At 47.3% G+C, this 20,378-nt stretch overlaps 1 protein-coding gene across 3 annotated transcripts in view; it reads left to right on the top strand.

Moving 5' to 3' along the window:
* The first annotated feature begins 215 nt into the window (after positions 1–215).
* The window catches only part of LOC132382030 (uncharacterized), a 73,856-nt gene continuing 53,693 nt past the window's right edge, over positions 216–20,378 (top strand). For 2 of the 3 annotated variants that reach the window (XR_009508180.1, XM_059951848.1), the window contains exon 1: positions 216–3,436. Coding sequence is in view for 1 of the 3 variants with exons in the window: in XM_059951848.1 (XP_059807831.1) it covers positions 309–1,055 (747 nt within the window). In the remaining 2 variants the exon portion in view is untranslated. The remainder of the gene's footprint in view (positions 3,437–20,378) is intronic. The other variant, XR_009508181.1, reaches the window with a different exon arrangement.

Raw genomic sequence — 20,378 nt, 5'->3', positions numbered from 1 at the left:
TTGGGGAAGTCCAGAACGAGGGGTCACAGTTTAAGGATAAAGGGGAAGCCTTTTAGGACTGAGATGAGGAAAAACTTCTTCACACAGAGAGTGGTGAATCTGTGGAATTCTCTGCCACAGGAAACAGTTGAGGCCAGTTCATTGGCTATATTTAAGAGGAAGTTAGATATGGCCCTTGTGGCTAAAGGGATCAGGGGGTATGGAGAGAAAGCAGGTACAGGGTTCTGAGTTGGATGATCAGCCATGATCATACTGAATAGCGGTGCAGGCTTGAAGGGCCAAATGGCCTACTCCTACACCTATTTTCTATGCTTCTATATTTCAGTTACTTCTTAGAAGTTAGGCCGTTCACCGCGTTCACGGACCACAAACCATTGACCTTCGAGATTATGAAAGTGTCCGATCCCTGGTTGGCTCGCCAGCAGCGACATCTGTCCTACATCTCCGAGTACACGACGGACATCCAGCCTATCTCGGGAAAGTACAACGTTGTGGCAGATGCACTCTCCAGACCTGCTGTCCAGGCCCTGTCCCTGGGGGTGGACTATGCAGCACTGGCGGAGGCACAGCAGGCAGATGACGAGATGCCCATCTACAGGACTGCAGTCTCGGGTTTGCAGCTGCAGGACTTTCTCATAGGCCTAGGTGAGAGGACCCTCCTGTGCAATGTGGCTACCAGCCAACCTTGCCCCATCGTCCCGGCAGCCTGGAGGCGGCGAGTTTTCCACTCCATACTCAGTTTGGCGCACCCATTTATCAGGACAACCATCCAGCTGATCTCCAGCAAGTTCGCTTGGCACGGACCTCGCAAGCAGGTCAGTGAATGGGCCAGCACGTGTGTGCAGAGCCAAACAGCCAAGGTGCAGCGGCACACTAAAGCCCCGCTGCAGCAGTTCAAACCCACCCACCGGAGGTTCAGCCACATTCATGTGGATATCGTGGGCCCCCTACCAGTGTCCCGAGGAGCGCGGTACCTCCTAACTATGGTAGACCGGTTCACGAGGTGGCCAGAGGCAGTCCCGCTCACTGACACATCTGCCGATTCCTGCGCCTGAGCACTGATCGCAACCTGGGTAGCACATTTCAGGGTACCAACCCACATTACCTCCGACAGAGGCACCCAGTTCACCTCCAGCCTGTGGTTGGCTGTGGCCAGCCTGTTGGGAACGCAGCTACACCACACTACTGCCTACCATCCACAGTCGAACGGACTAGTAGAGCGTTTCCACCGTCACTTGAAGTCGGCTCTCATGGCCCGCCTGAGAGGACCTATCTGGGTGTATGAGCTTCCCTGGGTCCTGCTTGGAATTTGCACAGCGCCCAAAGAGGATCTGCACACCTCGTCGGCCGAGTTGGTGTACGGCGTGCCCCTGGCCAGCCCAGGTGAGTTCATACCAGCCCCAAGGGGGCAAGAGGAAGAACCGCAGCAGTCCTGGACAGGCTACGCGAGAGGCTCGGTAACCTGGCCCCCCGTACCAACTTCACAGCACAGACGGACTCCGACCCATGTACCCAAAGACTTGCAGGACTGTAAGTTTGTGTTTATATGAAGGGGCGGACACCAGGCACCGCTACAGCGGCCGTACAAGGTGCCGTTCAAGGTGATCAACAACAACGGGTCCACGTACGTTCTGGACATTGGGGGGAAAGAGGAGGTTTTCACGGTGGACCGACCCAAACCAGCCCATGTGGACTTGGCGCAGCCAGTCGAGGTTCAGGTACCGCGGCGCAGAGGCAGACCTCCCAAACAGAGGCTGATCCAGACCGTGGACATTGGGGGATGTATCGCTGGTTCTGGGGGGGGTGGGGTAATGTGGCGACCCACTTTCTGCGCAGGCGAACCGGCTCAGAAATAGCCAGCGCGCGGGGGGGAGACTTTGGTAATGCACCTCTGACATCATTTCCACCTGGAGAGGGCGGACGCTAGGGATTAAATGCCAGCGCCACAAAGTTTGAATAAACTAGTCTCGAAATGACTTACCGACTGCGTGTCATCTCTAGCTCTGTATATAGTACATCGCTACAGAGCAATTGAAATTCGATTGACATGTCCTTTAGGGTTTAAACTCTTCCATGAAAAGGCAAATAAAGGGAAATTAAGTAAATTTTTGATTAATGAGGAAGTAAAATAAGGTGGATTTAAAGCAGAAATCTTAAGACTGGTGTAAATAGGATTCGGTAATCCAGGCCAGTCAAAAGGATTTCATGTTTCACCTTTCTTAAATTATTTTGTACGTCACACCTTTTTCAGGTATTCACTGGGGTTCCACACAAACTCAATTCTTTTAGCAGTGTTACGTACCCCGTAACTGGGTCACTTACCAGCAAAGATAGAGAGGTCCGTTGAAGTCTGATGGTACTATTTTTAACAGTATTTATTGATAAAAATACACAAAAATAACATCAATGCAAATATACAGATAACATACGTCGTCAATACTAAATCTAAAAGCGCAGGTATAATAATAATCAATAAGAAATAGCTCTATCGTTGTCTAGGGGGATAATGTATTGTCCGATGGAAATATAAAAGTCACAAGTTCATTCAAGCTGCAGCTTTTGGTTGGAGAGAGAGAGAGACGATTTTTTTAGAACTTGCCCGTTTTCCTTTTTATGATGTCGATCCTTTGAAATGTCGTTGGGGCTGGTTTCCCCTTTTAGCTAAAGCCGTTCTTCCGTGGTGAGGCCCACCAATTCCGAGGCAAATGGAAAAGGATGCACGTGGGCCCCCCACCGGCTGTCGCTATTATGCTGTCACGGTATTTCTAGCGTTTCTCCTGGTACGTCTAAAGGGGTTGTTCCCCAGACCTTCTTTTATCCTTACTCACGGAGTCTCAGATGTCAGTCAGGTTGGAATGATGCCATCCCCCAACCAGCCCACGTTGCTCATTCCTTGAGGGCTTCGATGAATAGCACAGTGCTCAATACACAATTCTGTCTCCAAGAGACAATGGCCATTTCCCGTGGCGTTGTATCGTTGAGGGGCCAGGACATTCCAAACCCCTTGTGGATTCTGCCTGTCTTTCTCTCATTTCCTGGGTCTCTTGACCTGAATTAATAGCGATTTTGCGATTCTCAAAAAGGAGGGGGCTGCTTTGTACCCTTCGGCCCCTCAGAGTTGGGGCACAGGCGTAACAGCTGTCAAAAGATCATCAAAAGCTGGAGGAGCTCAGCAAGTCAAGCAGCATCTGTAGAGGGAAAGGAATCGTTGAAACTTTGGAACGAACCCCTGCATCAGGTCTTAAGGGTAGGGAGGATGTTATTGGTATTTGTACTGATTTATTATTGATATGTGTATCAAAGTAAAACTGTACAGTGAAAATCTCTTGTTCTGCTTGCCACACAGACAGAATATGTAGACGATGTTCCATGTAGATCTGCTCGATGGTGTGAAGGGTTTTACCCAGAATGGACTGAGCCATATCCACTACTGCAGGTAGGTAAATAAATTGTGTGGGTCACAAGAAGGTAAACTGGGAGACCTGGAGTTCACCTTTTAGTGTTTGAGAGATTTGACCAGGGAACTGATAACAATGGGACACAAGCTATCCTTGAGTTTAATGGTACATGCTCTCAGGCTTTTGCATCTTCTACTCAACAGGGGAAGGAAGGCGAGTAAATGAAGAGGTGGAAGGGTTTCTTGACTATGTTAGCTGCATTCCCAAGGCAGCAGGAAGTATAGATGGGCAATAGAAGGGAAGCTGGTTTGTATGATGGATTGGACTGCATTCTCAACTCTGAGGTCTTGGGCAGAACGGTTTCCATACCAAGCTGCAGTGAATCCAGATAGGTGCTTTATATGGTGCGTGTATAGGAAACAATGGGAGAGGCGAGAGAGGGGCCAGTAGATAATAGGTGGGCCAAGGAGGGCAGAAGGAGCTAACATAGTGAGGGAGGTGAGGAATGGAGTTGGAGACGTGTGCCGATAGGTGGAAGCAGACAAGCTGAAAGACAAAACAGTTGGAACAAAATGGTAGAAAATATGAGTTGTAGAGTCCCTGCAGAGACAATTCATTGTTGAGGTCAGTGAAGTTATACGCACTGGTTCAGGATCCTGGTGGATGTAGGATAATAACTTTTCCTGAACCTGGTGGTTTGGGACCTCAGGCTCCTGTACCACCTGCCCAGTGGTAGTAGCAAAAAGAGAGCATGGCCTGGATGGTCAGGGACCTTCAAGATGGATGCTGCTTTCTTGTGGCAGCGCTCTGTGTAAATGTGCTCAATGGTGGGGAGGGGGGGTCTATTCCTATGATGGACTGGACTATATTTGACACCTTCTCTGGACCTTTTCGTTCCTGGGAACTGGTGCTTCCATAATAGGCTGTGATGTAATCAGTAAGGGTACACTCCACTGTGCATCTATAAAAGTTTGTCAAAGTTTTAGATGACATTCCAAATCTGCACAAACTTCTAAGTAGTGGCACTGTCATGCCAGCATTGTAATGGCACATAGGTGCAGGTCCCAGGACAGATCCAAGGAATTTAAAGTTACTGACCCTCTCCAGCTCCAATGCCCTAATGAAGGCTGGCTTGTGGATCTCTGGCTTCTTCCTGTAGTCAATAATCAACCCTTTGATTTTGCTGACATGAAGTGAGGGGTTGTTGTGGTGGCTCCTTTCAACCAGATTTTCGGTCACCCTCTCACATGCTGATTCATTGCCACCTTTTAATTGGCCGACAGCAGTGGTGTCGCCTGCAAAATAGAGCATTGGAGCTGTACTTAGCCACACAATCATATTATAAAGTGAGTAGAGCAAAGTGCTAAGCACTCAGCTTTGTTGTGCACTTGTGTTGAGTGTGAGTGTGGAGCAGATGTGGTTGCCAATCTGTACTTGAAATTGAGAATCCAGTTGCACATGGAAGTATCAAAGCCCAGGTCTTGGAACTTAGTTTTGAGTTTTGAAACTCTTGGCCTTATGATTAGGAAGCTATCTTTAAAAAAAAAATCAGGATCTGAATTCACTCTGGCATCCTACAGGGTACAATGGAGAGAGGATAATGTACTGTACCCCACTTTCAGGTTCATGCATGCAATTTGCAAACCTTTCAGTCATTGAAATCTCCTGGAAAGATACAAGAAGCTCCACAGTTTGTCAGCTGCCCACTCTGAAAAGGCACTAGCCTCTGGTAAAGTCAGGCTCATCCTATCTCAGACCAGCTTAGCATTAGATCTTTGACCTTCTTGGCATATTCTCACACCCTTGCACAATGACCTCAGAAATAAATCTGAACAGGATTACGTACAATATTTGAGACAAGAAACAGTGGAAGTCGACTGAGTGCATGTGTCAATAGTTCAGAAGAGGTTGTTCAAGTTTTGCACGACGTTGGAAAATTCTTCTGAGCAATGAGCACCAGAAACAAGGTTCTGAGAACAGCAAGTGCGCAGTACATCTTTTAATGTGGCAATCCTAGCCAAGCCTGTAAAGGAGTGGGACAATTTGATAAGTGAACTTGCCAACATTTTGTTCTAATGCAGGGGTGGGCAAACTTTCTGACTTGTGGGCCACAAAGGGTTCTAAAATTTGACAGGGGGGCCGGACCAGGAGCAGATGGACAGAGTGTTTTGGTAATACACCTCATAAGAGAAAATAAAATATCATGGGATATGTAGAAAACATGTGCTTTAATTTCAATTGAAAATGAACAAGTGCATTACAACAAAATATCTGTCTTTGAAGTCCCAAGGTATTTAGCTATTTATTGAAATGACTTTTAAAACACTGAAAACTAAATGAATAAAATACAGCTTTTTTTAATAGTAACAGTTAATATTTTAAAGCACTGAAAATTCTGTTATCCTTCAAGATATTATCATCATCACTCTCCTCCTGACTGTCTTTATTTTAAAAACGGTAGGAGATGCAGGTCTACTTGTCCTGCTCCATCTTATTCAATTGTCCCCTGTGCCAAAACTCAACAACGACCAGCACAAAGACAGAACTGTGACAGCGCGCCAGTATGCGGAGCGCGTTATTTGATCTGGAGCTCATTTTTTATTTTGAGAATGTACGTGCACCTGTGCACTACTCATGTCCATCACTTAACAGAAATGACATGTAACATGTAAGGCTTATTGAAAAAATATTTTCAAATGCATTTTTTACATAACACAACGAAGAAACTTATTTTTAATTTCAGTGGGAACAGTGTTGTTGGTCTCCCTTTTTAGCCAGCGCATCAAAGTCTGGATTTATTTTTGTTGTGGCGATTCTCAGGATGGATCTGAGGTGTTGGTCAGTTAACTTGGATCTGTGGCTGGCTTTGTTGATGTTCATGACGCTGAACGCCTGTTCACACAAATAGGTTGAGCCGAACAAAGAGTAAAGCGCAAATGTGGAGTAATACGCTGCACCTCAACAAAGGTCAATGTATATAGAGTGCGTCATCTATTGGGAAAACGCCAGAATTGCGGGGAAAAACGTTAACAAGGTTTATTAATATAATTTCATCAAGTTCTGCGGGCCGGATTAAAAAGCTTAACGGGCCGCATATGGCCCGCGGGTCGTAGTTTGCCCATGCCTGTTCTAATGGAACAGGAGCATTTCAGGGGCATAAGTAAGTCGTTTACCGGAAAGTAGTTCTGTCAGGACCCAATGGGGAAAGTAAAGAAAAATGCTGAGCCAACTTTCTAAGAGATGAGGAACTAAAAATGCAGATTTAAAAGATTCCTGTTAAGAACAGAATAGAGAACCAGCAATCCCAGTGTCATTCTAGATAAATTGAGATGGGGTTAGAAGCTTAAAGGCTTAAGCTAGATCCAACAAAAGTCTCCTCAAGTACAAGTCATTATTAGGTTAATAAGTAAACCAGCTCAGTTCGTACTCACGTGCGGACATGACATGCAAATAGATTTGCCTCGTTATGCACTCAGTAACGGTCAAACTGGAAATGTGTTTGCCTGCGTTTTGCATTACAAGTTGGATTCTTGCTGTAAGTCGGCAGAGCTCCAGTGCAAAGAAAGGAAGAAGCTGCCAGGGTGTTCTTGTGCACACTTGAATTGTGAAGCTCAATGCTGATTGAACTGTAGATGAAAAGCTACTCCTTCTGAAGAGCGGCTTGCCTGTCGTAGGAATGTCAGACAAGGAAGTGGAACAGCTAAGAGTAGCCAGGGATTCCTAAGGACTAAGCCATACAGATCTAGTGTTTCTTGGTATAGTTGATATGGAGAGGATGTCTCCTATGGTGGGAGAGTCTAACACCAGAAGGCACAGCCTCAAAATAGAGGGATGTCCCTTTAGAATAGAGATGAGAAGGATTTTCTTTAGCCAGAGAGTGGTGAATCTAGAATTTGCTGCCACAGGCAGCTGTGGAGGCCAAGACAATGTAGATTTAAGGCAGAGGTTGATAGATTCTTGATTGGTCAGGGCATGAAGGGATAAAGGGGAAGGCAGGAGATTGGGGCTGAGAGGAAAATGGATCAGCCATGATGAAATGGCAGAGCAGAGTCGATGGGCCAGATGACCTAACCCTGCTCCTGTCTCTGATGGTTACCTTAAGTAAAGTATGTATCTCAATCAGCAGAACAGCCCAGCAAGATGAAACATCTCATTCAGGTTGTTGGCCCTGACTTGCATTTTGTTCTAGCAATTTCTTTAATGACCATTTATCTCTATCACCTTCTCCATCTGGTATTTGATGTAGTATATGAATGCTAGTCTAAGCAGAAGTCTAAGAAATTAAATTAATCTTTCATTCTGTTTAGTGGGCAGCCTTTGTTATGTAACTTCCAGCCTATGAAATATATTAAGTGGTGTGTTGGTTAATAAATTTATCCTTTAGCCTTTTCTGCTTACTGGCAAAGGTCAGCTACTGTCCTCGAGGTTGATCTTTGTACTTGCTGAATGATCTTCCGGGTCCCTTTGCAGTAAGCTTATATCCAAAAGTGATCCTGTCCCAATTATTTCCATTAGCCTCTCGACAGACTATCGTGCCATTTGTAAATCAGCATGAGTTGGGACTGTTTTAAGTGGATGGATGCAGTGCTGTGATGTGAAACGGAGGGTAAAAGATGTTTTATTTAACCTCCTGAGGATTCCATTCTCTTACTCAGCTGCAACATTTAAATAAAGCTGAATAGTTTGCCTTCTCTAAGAAAGGGAAGACAGGGCTTTAAAATTATCTGTGAGGCAGACATAGAGGAATGCTGTACTATCCTATGTTCTATTTGTGGATCTGTCAAATACTGTGGTGGGGGGGGGGGAATAATGAGTCCAATAAGGAACTTAGAAGGAATAACATTACTCAGAGTATAGGGAGAATGTGCAATTCTTTGAATAAATTCCCCTCCCCATTCCCACACCAACTTGTCTGCCCTCAGCCTCCTCTACAGCCAGGATGAGACCAGACACAAAATTGAGAAACAGTGCCTTGTATTGCACCTGGATAGCAGGAACAGATGGATAGAAGGAACACTGAATTCTCCTATTTCAAAAATTCTGCTCCCTCTCTGTCCCTTTCCCTCTCCTCCTGATCTCCCACACACTCAGCAGTGCCTAACCTCCGATTATCCTGCTTCTTTGTCCTTTCTCACATCCCCCGCCTGCCCATCACCCACAGTCCTCCCACGTTGTCTGCTCACTGTTCCCATCTGTCCACACACCGTTCCTCTTAGTTCCGTCCTCCAGCTTCCTTTTCCATCGGATCCCGTCTTCAGCAGATCTTCTGTTGCCTCCATCTAACACCTCTCAATGTCTGTCAGTCTTTCCACTCTTCCCTCCTCCTTCTGTCAATCACTCCTCCTCACGCAGCTCCACCTATTAGCTCTTGCCCCACCTTTTCCCCCCTCACCTCTATATACTCCCCACTACTATTGCAGACCAGATGAGGAGTCTTAACCAAACAAGTCCATTTTTCTCCACAGATGCTACCTGAGTTCCTCCAACAGTTTGGGTTTTTTTTGCATTAAATAGGTGGCACATAGCATAGTGGTTAGCACAACGCTTTACTGTACAAGTGACCTGGGTTCAATACCTGGCGCTGCCTGTAAGAAGTTTGCACGTTCTCCCCATAACTGTGTGTGTTTCTTCTGGGTACTCCACAGACATACTGATTGGTAGCTTAATTAGTCATTGTAAATTGTCCTGTGATTAGACTAGGATTAAAACACAGCATTGCTGGTTGGTGTAGCTTTAAGGGTTGGAAGGACCTACTGGGCAATGAATCTCAAAAAAACAAATGGTTGAGGTGTTTGGAATAGCTGGACAAGTAGATGACAGGGACAAAAATGGGTTTCGATGCAGTTTGATGGTGAGAAGCAGGAGGAACATTTTGTAGAGTGAAAAGGCATTTGAGGTTAGAAGCACTGTGTCATTTAGTTTCTGTGTAATGAAGTGTGTTGTGGAGTACTTATAGATCAACACTGGCCTTTCTGTAGAATGGAAGTATTGAATGGAAAATGTTCCATATTGGATGCAGGGGCCTGTGGCCTACTTCTTTGATCTGTGCCCATGCTGAGATCTCCACTGAAGCCTACTTGTGCTGGCATCTCACCCAACCCTGGTGGATATCCCAAGTATTTTAAGATTTGCTGTGACGGGAGAAGTGTAAAGAAAGGGATGTAGTGTATAAAAAGAAAGATGGTTGTTGGTGAGGTAGCACTTTAAAGAAGGCTTTTGAATGAGTCTGAAAATTAACAAGATGAGGAAATTAATGAAGTAAAACAGGAAACTGTGCGGGACTAAATGTAATCATCGTGATTTCCTTGTGCAGCAGTAAACACCAATACAGCTTTGTTATCGTGACTCACTTTTCTTGCTCCAGTGGGAATTTTAATTCCTAAAATCCTTCCAAGACCCTATAGGTGGCAACTTCTTGGATTTTTCAAGAGTGCTAAGCAAGTTTGAGGAAAATTACAGAAAAAGATCCCCCACTGAGTGTTTTGTCCTCCTTGACAAATTCAAAAAAAAAACCCAAAAGGCATTTGCTAGGAAAATACACATGTCCCAGTGATCATTGGTGACTGGTTCATTATTGTCACATGTACTGAGATACAATGAAAACCCATGTTTTACATGCCATCCCAGAAAGATCATTCCAAAGCACAGAAACAGACCCTTTGGCCCATCTAGTCTTTGCTGAAATGTTTTTCTGCTTAGTCCCATCATCCCATACCTGGACCATAGCTCTCCATACCCCTCTAAAACACTAATTTTTTTTTAACACTATACCCCTTTCTTTACACTTCTCCCAGCACAGCAAGGCATCTACTTACAATCCTTTGAAACACTTGGGGTATTTAGCCAAAATCGAAATCTCATCTACCTCTTCCTCTGGTAGCTCATTCCGCACTCTCACCACTCTCTGAATGAAGAGGTTTCCCCTCAGGTTCCCCTTAAATATTTAATTTTTCACCAGTAACCTATGACCTCTCATTCCAGTTTCACCCATCTGCAATGGAGAAAGCTTGCTTGCATTAACTGAATCTATGTCCATCAAAATTTTGCACACCTCTGTTAAATCTCCCCTTGTTCGCCTATGTATATTGTACAAGAGGTCTGTTAAAGTCTTATAACAGGCTGTCTTTAAGCCCGTTGGTGAACAGTTTCAACATGTTTGGAAGCCATTTTTATAATTGTGAGAAGCTCCTTTCGGCCCAGTAACACTCACTGGAAGTGAATTAGTACACACTGAGAGGCTTAACCTTGGTGCAACGTCACTGATAATCTTTGTCATAGTTCGAGCATTATGATTTTCACAGTGGTGGGCCACAACACAGAATATTGTTCACAGAATTGTATGCAACCAGGAGTCAGCAGTTACAGAGGTTTATGGCAGTATGTCCAACAAGCAATCATTTACAGATCCCATGAAATTCTCTTCAAAAAACAGTAAATATCTCCAGGAGGGAAGGGGAAAATTGACAGTGACAAGAATTGCCAGCATTTAGCAATAAATATCACCAGCAAATTAGTCTGCTGTTTCCTTAGCCAATCAATCACTGGGAATAACTGTAGTTACAGAAGTATTTTGCCAACACTGTGTTAATCTATTTCAAAGCACAGCACATGCCAATAAGGTGCAATCCATCGCTAAGTGCTAACAATCCTTGGCACTTTATCCATTACCTTTGACCATAGCAGTTGAAAAATATCCTTCTCAATATGATATCAGTCTTTAACTCAATAGCAGATGCAAAACTGAAACTAGTTCCTAATTTTATAATTATTTATTAGAATTTGTTCATCACGGTAGATGATCCCTTCAAAACACTAAGGGGTAGATCATAACAGGGATTCATTGATATAAATGTTATGATAAGTTCAAATTATTAGAGAATAATGTTAACATTTAAAGTATATTTCATAGTTGCCATTCTATACCTATTGAGATGCAGAGGTAGCCAAGCTTTTTGGTGAGATGTTAAAAAGGCTGTGAAAAACTGGTGTGGATATTGTTTATCAACAAATTATCAATAGTTAGTTTTTAATTGCCGCAACATGGGCATTTTGACAAGAACATTCATTCCCCACTTTGAACTATGTGATCTACTAAACAGGTTTTGAGGTCATTAAGACTCTGTGACATTATGTGAATGGACTCAGAGGAAGGACAGGGATAAAGTCACCTTAATGAACTGGATTGGTGTTTATGATCACCTGGTAAATTGCTGGTATGGGTTTCTAGTCCTACTGATACTAGTACACAGAAAGGATAGCACTGCCATTGTCTTGTTCTCATTGCTACCATCAGGAAGGAGGTACAGATGCCTGAAGGCACACACTCAGTGATTCAGGAGCAACTTCTCCTCTGCCTTCCAATTTCTGAATGGGCATTGAAACCATGAACACTACCTCAGTATTATTTTTTAACATAGAACTTAGAACAGTACAGCGCATTACAGGCCCTTTGGCCTACAATGTTGTGCTGACCCTTAAACCCTGCCACCCATATAAGCCCCCACCTTAAATACCTCCATATACCTGTCTAGTAGTCTCATAAATTTCACTAGGGTATCTGCCTCCATCACTGACTCGGGCAGTGCATTTCATGCACCAACCACTCTCTGAGTAAAAAACCTTCCTCTAATATCATCCCCCTTGAACTTTCCTCCCCTTATCTTAAAGCCATGTCCTCTTGTATTGAGCAGTGGTGCCCTGGGGAGGAGGCACTGGCTGCCCACTCTATCTATTCCTCTTAATATCTTGTATACCTCTATCATGTCTCCTCTCATCCTCCTTCTCTCCAAAGAGTAAAGCCCTAGCTCCCTTAATCTCTGATCATAATGCATACTCTCTAAACCAGGCAGCATCCTGGTAAATTTCCTCTGTACCCTTTCCAATGCTTCCACATCCTTCCTATATTGAGGTGACCAGAACAGGACACAGTACTCCAGGTGTGGCCTAACCAGAGTTTTATAAGAGCTGCATCATTACCTCGTGACTCTTAAACTCTATCCCTCGAGTTATGAAAGCTAACACCCCATAAGCTTTCTTAACTACCCTACCTACCTGTGAGGCAACTGTCAGAAACACACTGAGTCTCAGCAATTTGCAGAACGGTAAACTTTATTTTTCGAGTCTGCAGAGTCGGACCCAACCAGCTCCTGCTAGATTGAGTGCCGAATTACACTTTGCACAGTTTTTTATACCCTACTTGTTTACGACTTTGTGAGTTGCACCCATGTGAGGTGCAGACATTCTTCCTTAATCTCATTACAAAATTACAAATGTGATTACCCTTTGGCCCACTTATCAGCCTCAGCGCATTTTGACCGTTATTGTTCAACCGTTAAGCATGTCTTCCCGTTACCCATATCGCTTCTTTAATCAGCAAGCTATTGTTTCATCCTCATTTTGCAAATTGGTTTATACGTTGCCCTGCAAGTTGCTTTGCACGCTCTTTCTGTGTCAGCACATTCTAAATGGGCTCCTTAAGTACCGTCTTTAATTTAATCATTTCTCTCAGCAACTCTCCGGGATCTGTGGACATGTACCCCCAGACCCCTCTGCTCCTGCACACAACCAAGTATCCTGCCATTTACTTTGTACTCTGCCTTGGAGTTTGTCCTTCCCAAGTGTACCACCTCACACGTCTCCAGGTTGAGGTCCATCTGCCACTTCTCAGCCCACTTCTGCATCCTATCAATGTCTCTCTACAATCTTTGACAATCCTCTACACTATCCACAACACCACCAACCTTGGTGTCGTCTGCAAACTTGCCAAACCACCCTTCTACCCCCACATCCAGGTTGTTAATAAAAATCACAAAAAGTAGTGGTCCCAGAACCGATCTTTATGGGACACCACTAGTCACAACCCTTCAATCCGAATGTACTGCCTCCACCACAACCCTCTGCTTTCTGCAGGCAAGCCAATTTTCTATTTTCTATTTTTACACTATTTATTTAGATAACTGTTTTAGTGTCCTCTTCCCAAGCCTCTACCACTGAGGCCCTGTTTATACTCAGTTAACTTTATTAGACGAACATATCATTCACAGATCCAACACCAGACTTCTGACACAGAGACACCATTGTGAGCTCTTCACATGAGAGGAGATCGCCATGCAGACAGAGGAGGTAAGGTGTGTTCAAAGCCTCCTTAATAAATTGTGCCACCCCTACCGATTTTCGGCAATCCTTGGCCTGTGCCAACTCTAAGTAGAGACGGGGGATTGTATTGAGAGTTTTTACTGTCATGCACAAGAGCACACAAGAGTTTAGCCTAAACGGGGGGAGAAAAGAGCGCTCCATCTCACAAAATACCTGATGGCACCCCCGAGGCACCTCCTGCTTCACCTAGGGCAGAATCTACTGTTTCCACATTGGCCTCATTAGTTACCTAGCAACCAAATGAATCTGAGTAGAAGCACGTCACGCTTGATCCCAAGTGTCTACCTAAGAAGGAGAAGATGATAATAATTAATGTGTGTGAAAAAATACAGAGAAAATTTACAAGGATGTTGCTGTGATTTGAGTACTTGCGTTATAGGAAAAGGCTGAATAGTTTAGGACTTCACTGAAATGAAGGAGAATGAGGGGAAATCTTCCAGAGGTGTATGAAATTATGACAGGTAGACAGATAGGGTGAATGCATGCAGGCGTTTTCCCCCTCAGGTTGGGTAAGACTTGAACTAGTGGTCATACAGTAGATTTAGCATGTAAAGCAAAATATTTGAAGGAAATCTGAGGGGGATCTAATGTAGATTGAACTTTCAGTGGAACTGATGGGTGTGGTTTCAACTGTAACATTTAAGAGAAGTTTGGATATGTATGTGGATGAGGGGCGTATACAGGGTTATGCTCCAATTGCTGATAGGCGAGACCAGGCCAGATTGAACTAGATGGATTGAATGGCCTGTTTCAGTATTGAAATAGTTTTGTTATTCCAAATCCATTTGAATTCACTTATTATTCCTGCTTGTGACTTTGGGATATTAATCACATGTTCCGTGTGAAAAGTGGGCCTGCAAGACAGCAACCATGCTGGAGTAGTAACACAAATGAATGTGGGGAGAAAATTCTCCTTTGCTTCCAGTGTGTTCCCCTAACAGAGCACCAAGTCTGGTCTCGAATAATCCAGCTCCTTAATCGGATGGCACCGAATTCACAAGGATGGCCTCAGAAACAAAGTTGTCTTCCATCAGTTTTGTAGATGAGAAGGACAGGATGTTTTCAATAGGTGAGCATTCTGATATTCCCATTTAGAATTCTGCAGCTAGTGCAGAACTTTACCCCAGCATTTCTATTTCAAAATTGGGCACAGATTTCATGATCATTGGGGGAAGTATCTCCCTCTGTTGGCTGTATGAATCAAGACTACTAGGACGTATTCTGTAGATCTAGTATATAGCAAATATTAATTTCAACTGCAACCATTCTTCAGACCTGAAGTGGATTATAGATTGGATCTAAAATCTACCCAAACAATGATGTTCATGGAGCTGCAGAACAGGGTTGCTTGCAAACAAAGAAACATTCAATTTGACCCAAAATGCCCGAATATGCACAAATGCAGCCCAAAATCAGTGGGGATTAACATTCATTTAAACTGTCTGGAGTGTTGGTGTGAAGATGGAGGTGTTAGAAGATTCATATGTAGTACAAAGGAAGCGTTATAGCTATAGAATCGTCCTGTTACCTTTGACCTTTAGCATAAAACAATGTCATGTATTATTGGGTCATGCTGGCCTCTTCTTTCAAGAGTGCCTTTAGTACAATTCCTGCTTGTTTGGCTGAATAAGGACTTGTAGCGGTGTGCTACATGCAGCGCTAAAATTACGACACGGAGTCGGTAACTGCAGTCGAAGGAAAAAACTTTATTCAAAATCTTCAGCCTCACTTTTAAGCCTCCCTCAACCTGCCCCCCCCCCCCCCCCACCGGCATAGAGGCTCCAAAGCTCTGTGCTCGCAAACCCCCATAGGCTATCTAATTGTGAGCCGGTTCGGATGTGCCAGAAAATGGGTCGCCACATAACCTTCCCCCCCGGCGATACACCCCCCAATGTCCACAGTCTGGGCCGGAACCTGCTTGGGAGGTCGGCCTCTGCGCCGAGGTGCCGGAAACTCGGCCGGTTGCACCAGGTCCACATGGGCCGGTTTGAGGCAGTCCACCGTGAAAACCTCCTCTTTCCCCCCAACGTCCAGCACGAACGTGGACCCGTTGTTCCGGAGCACCATAAACGGCCCCTCGTATGGCCACTGCAGCGGTGGCCGATGCCTGCCCCTTCGTACAAACACAAACTTACAGTTCTGCAGGTCTTTGGGTACGCAGGTCGGGTTCCGCCCGTGCTGTGAAGTGGGTATGGGGACCAGGTTACCGAGCTTCTCGCGTAGTCTGCCCAGGACTGCTGCGGGATCTTCCTCTTGCCCCCGTGGGGCTGGTAGGAACTCCCCAGGGATGACCAGGGGCGCGCCGTATACCAACTCGGCCGACGAGGCGTGCAGGTCGTCCTTGGGCGCTGTGCGGATGCCGAGTAGGACCCAGGGAAGCTCGTCCGCCCAGTTGGCTCCTCGCAGGCGGGCCATGAGGGCCGACTTCAGGTGACGGTGGAAACGCTCCACTAGCCCGTTCGACTGTGGGTGGTAGACAGTTGTGTGGTGCAGCTGAGTCCCCAAAAGGCTGGCCATAGCTGACCACAGGCTGGAGGTGAACTGGGCGCCTCTGTCGGAGATAATGTGGTCCGGTACACCAAAGCGAGATATCCAGGTGGCGATCAGGGCTCGGGCGCAAGATTCGGAGGTGGTGTCGGTGAGCGGGACCGCCTCTGGCCATCTTGTGAACCGGTCCACGATAGTCGACACTGGCAGGGGGCCCACGATATCCACATGAATGTGGTCGAAACGCCGGTGGGCGGGATGGAACTGCTGCGGTGGGGCTTTGGTGTGCCGCTGCACCTTGGCCGTCTGGCAGTGCATGCACGTTTTGGCCCATTCACTGACCTGTTTGTGGAGTCCGTGCCAAACGAAGCTGCTGGAAACCATCCGAACAGTCGTCCGGATGGAGGGATGCGCCAAGTTATGAATGGAGTTAAAAACACGGCGCCGCCAGGCTGTCGGGACGACGGGACGGGGCTGGCCGGTGGCGACGTCACAGAGTAGGGTCCTCTCACCCAGGCCCAAGGGGAGGTCCTGGAGCTGCAAACCGGAGACTGCGGTTCTGTAACTCGGAATCTCCTCATCTGCCTGCTGTGCCTCTGCCAGTGCCTTAAAGTCTACCCCTTGGGAAAGGGCATGAACGGTAGGGCGAGAGAGCGCATCAGCCATGAAATTGTCTTTACCTGAGACGTGCCGTACATCCGTCGTGTATTCAGAGATGTAGGACAGGTGGCGTTGCTGGCGGGACGACCAGGGGTCGGACGCTTTTGTAAACGCAAAGGTTTGTGGTCCGTGAACGCGGTGAAGTGCCGACCTTCTAGGAAGTACCTGAAATGCCGGATTGCCAGGTAGAGCGCCAACAGTTCCCGGTCGAAAGCACTGTACTTGAGCTCGGGTGGCCGCAGGTGTTTGCTGAAAAACGCCAGGGGTTGCCAGCGACCTGCGATGAGTTGCTCCAGCACCCCACTGTGCTGTGTTAGATGCATCCACTGTGAGGGCGGTAGGGGCGTCCATTCTGGGATGTACTAGCATTGCGGCGTTCGCCAAAGCTTCCTTCGTTTGAACGAAAGCGGCGGCGGACTCCTCGTCCCAGGTAATGTCCTTGCTCGGACCCGACATCAGGGCGAACAGGGGGCGCATGATCCGGGCAGCTGAAGGGAGGAAGCGGTGGTAGAAATTGACCATACCTACGAATTCCTGAAGGCCTTTGATCGTGGTGGGTCGGGGGAAGTGGCGGACCGCATCTACCTTAGCGGGCAGAGGGGTTTCCCCGTCTTTAGTAATCCTGTGGCCCAGGAAGTCAATGGTATCGAGTCCGAACTGGCATTTGGCGGGTTTGATTGTAAGACCGTCCTCACTCAGTCGGGCACAGAGTTGACGGAGGTGGGACAGATGCTTCTGACGACTGCTGCTGGCTATGAGGATGTCGTCCAAATAGATGAACGCGAAGTCCAGGTCCCGTCCCACCGCGTCCATTAGCCGCTGGAACGTCTGTGCGGCATTCTTCAGGCCGAACGGCATGCGGAGGAACTCGAAAAGGCCAAACGGGGTGATAAGAGCCGTTTTGGGGACGTTGTCAGGATGCATCGGGATTTGATGGTACCCTCGGACAAGGTCTACCTTGGAGAAGATCCGTGCGCCGTGCAGGTTTGCTGCAAAGTTCTGAATGTGCGGCACAGGGTAGTGGTCCGGTGTGGTAGCCTCGCTCAGCCTGCGGTAGTCGCCGCATGGTCTCCAGCCTCCCGTCACTTTGGGCACCATATGCAGGGGGGAGGCCCATGGGCTGTCGGACCGCCGGATGATCCCCAATTCCTCCATCCTCTGGAACTCCTCCTTCGCCAGTCGGAGCTTGTCCGGGGGAAGCCGCCGAGCGCGGGTGTGGAGGGGTGGTCCCTGGGTCGGGATGTGGTTCTGTATGCCGTGTCGGTGCATGGCCGCTGTGAACTGCGGTGCCAGAACCGATGGGAACTCCGCCAGGACGCTGGTGAAGTCGTTGTCGGACAGCGTGATGGAGCCGAGGTGAGGGGCTGGCAACTGGGCTGCACCCAGGGAGAACGTCTGAAAGGTCTCGGCGTGTACCAGTCTCTTCCTGGGCAGGTCGACCAGTAGGCTGTGAGCCCGCAAAAAATCCGCACCCAGAAGCGGTTGGGCTACGGCGGCCAGTGTAAAGTCCCACGTGAACTGGCTGGAGCCGAACTGTAGCTGCACCTGACGGGTGCCATAGGTCCTTACTGTGCTGCCATTCACGGCCCTCAGGGGGGGACCCGGTGCCCTGCTGCGGGTGTCGTAACTCGTCGGAGGTAAAACGCTGATCTCGGCACCAGTATCGACCAAAAACCGGCGTCCCGACCTTCTATCCTACACATACAGGAGGCTATCCCGATGGCCAGCCGCCGTAGCCATCAGCGGCGGCTGGCCCTGGCGTTTCCCGGGAACTTGCAGGGCGGGCGACAACGGCGGGCTTCTGCGCCCCACCGCTGGTGGTAGAAGCACCAGTGTTCATTGGGCCGGGGGTTGGCGGGCTCTGTGGCCGGGCCTGGACTGGTTTGCTGCTGGGAGCTTGGCTGGGAGATCCGTGCGATGGACGCCCCGCTCACCTTTTTGGCGTTCCACAGCAAGTCTGCCCGGGCTGCCACCTTCCGGGGGTCACTGAAATCCGCGTCGGACAGCAGCAGGCGTATGTCCTCGGGTAGCTGCTCCAGGAATGCCTGCTCAAACATGAGGGAGGGCTTGTGTCCTCCGGCCAGAGACAACATCTCATTCACTAAAGCCGATGAAGGTCTGTCTCCCAAGCCATCCAGGAGCAGTAAATGGGCAGCCCATCGCGCCGTGAGAGTCCGAAAGTCCTGAGGAGCAGGGCTTTGAATTCTGTGTACTTGCCGTCTGCCGGGGGCGACTGTACGAACTCCGCGACCTGGGCCGCTGTGGTCCTGGTCGAGGGAGCTCACCACTTAGTAGTAGCGGGTGTCTTCTGAGGTGATCTGGCGAACGTGGAATTGGGCTTCGGCTTGCTGGAACCATAGGTTCGGTTGCTGTGTCCAGAAACCCGGCAGTTTCAACGAAACCGCATGAACAGAGGCGGCATCGGTCATTTCTGGTCCAAAAATCGCTTGGACCGTCGGGGTCACCAATTGTAGCGGTGTACTACATGCAGCACTAAAATTACGACACGGAGTCCGTAACTGCAGTCGAAGGAAAAAACTTTATTCAAAATCTTCAGCCTCACTTTTAAGCCTCCCTCAACCTGCCCCCTGTGGCGCAGAGGCTCCAAAGCTCTGAGCTCGCAAACCCCCGTAGGCTATCTAATTGTGAGTCGGTTCGGATGTGCCAGGAAATGGGTCGCCACAGACTTCTATATCCACCAGCTTCAGTGTTTCTCTGGTGACTTCGTTCACAGTCATAACATAGAGAAAGCAAGACATTGCAGTGTCAAATAAACATATTGGCTAGAAGGATAAACTGTGTGAGTGACCTCCCTTCCCCGTCACCAAATATTGGTCTCTTATTGTGAGAAGGGAGGATGATAGAGAGGAAGGACAAAAGCTACTTCCATGAGGATGGAGGAAGAATTGAAAGGAATTGTTCTCACACTTTAACAACGTTAGATACATTGGAATCATTGCTCCTAAATCTAAGCCAAAAAGAGCAAAGTATAGCTTGGTTACAAAACAAATTAACAGCTTTTGAAAGAATATGTCCTTGTCCATCACGTAGGATACCGGGCACAGCACAGCCATCACCAAGATTTTAAAAAATCAGTTTTTTTTCAGTAATGGGTTATTGGCTGATAAAGCAGCCACAGACCTGAGCTGCGTCCCGTACTTGCTTTTAAGTCTGGGTGCTTCTTTTAGGCATGGAGCCAACAGAAGACCAGAGCACTGGCATGTTCTTGCTGCCGGTAATTATGACTCACCAACCTCAAGCCTTGCAGCTCTTATGGTCAGCAAATCCCACTAACTGGAAATTGAAAAACAATTAATCCCCTTTGTTTGCATTGCTTAAGGAGGGGATCATTAACCAGAGCAAACAGGGACAAAGGCGTTCAACTCAGGTAGTTGCATGGTGAAGGGTAGACTACTATAATCAACCCATTCGTTGTTGGTAAACCTCTATTCTTGAGTGGTGGGGTGGAGATACATCTCTACTGAAGGAGGTGTAAGGTGCTCCTTCCCTCTGCTAGCCTGCAGGTCACCCTTGGTGCAAGGTGCAGCACCAGCTTAACCCCTGATTATGGTCCTGTGAAGCCATGGGAGCAGGTGGCGGATGGTTGTATGAGCAGCTGGTGAATATCGCAAACGTGGTTGTGTGACCACTGATGACAGGCAGTCAATCTCTGAAGAG

Source organism: Hypanus sabinus, chromosome 27 (assembly GCF_030144855.1).
Source record: "Hypanus sabinus isolate sHypSab1 chromosome 27, sHypSab1.hap1, whole genome shotgun sequence".
NCBI classification, from domain to species: Eukaryota; Metazoa; Chordata; class Chondrichthyes; order Myliobatiformes; family Dasyatidae; genus Hypanus; species Hypanus sabinus.
The sequence above is the reverse complement of the archived record's forward strand: the minus strand, read 5'-3'. Positions and strand labels throughout refer to the sequence as shown.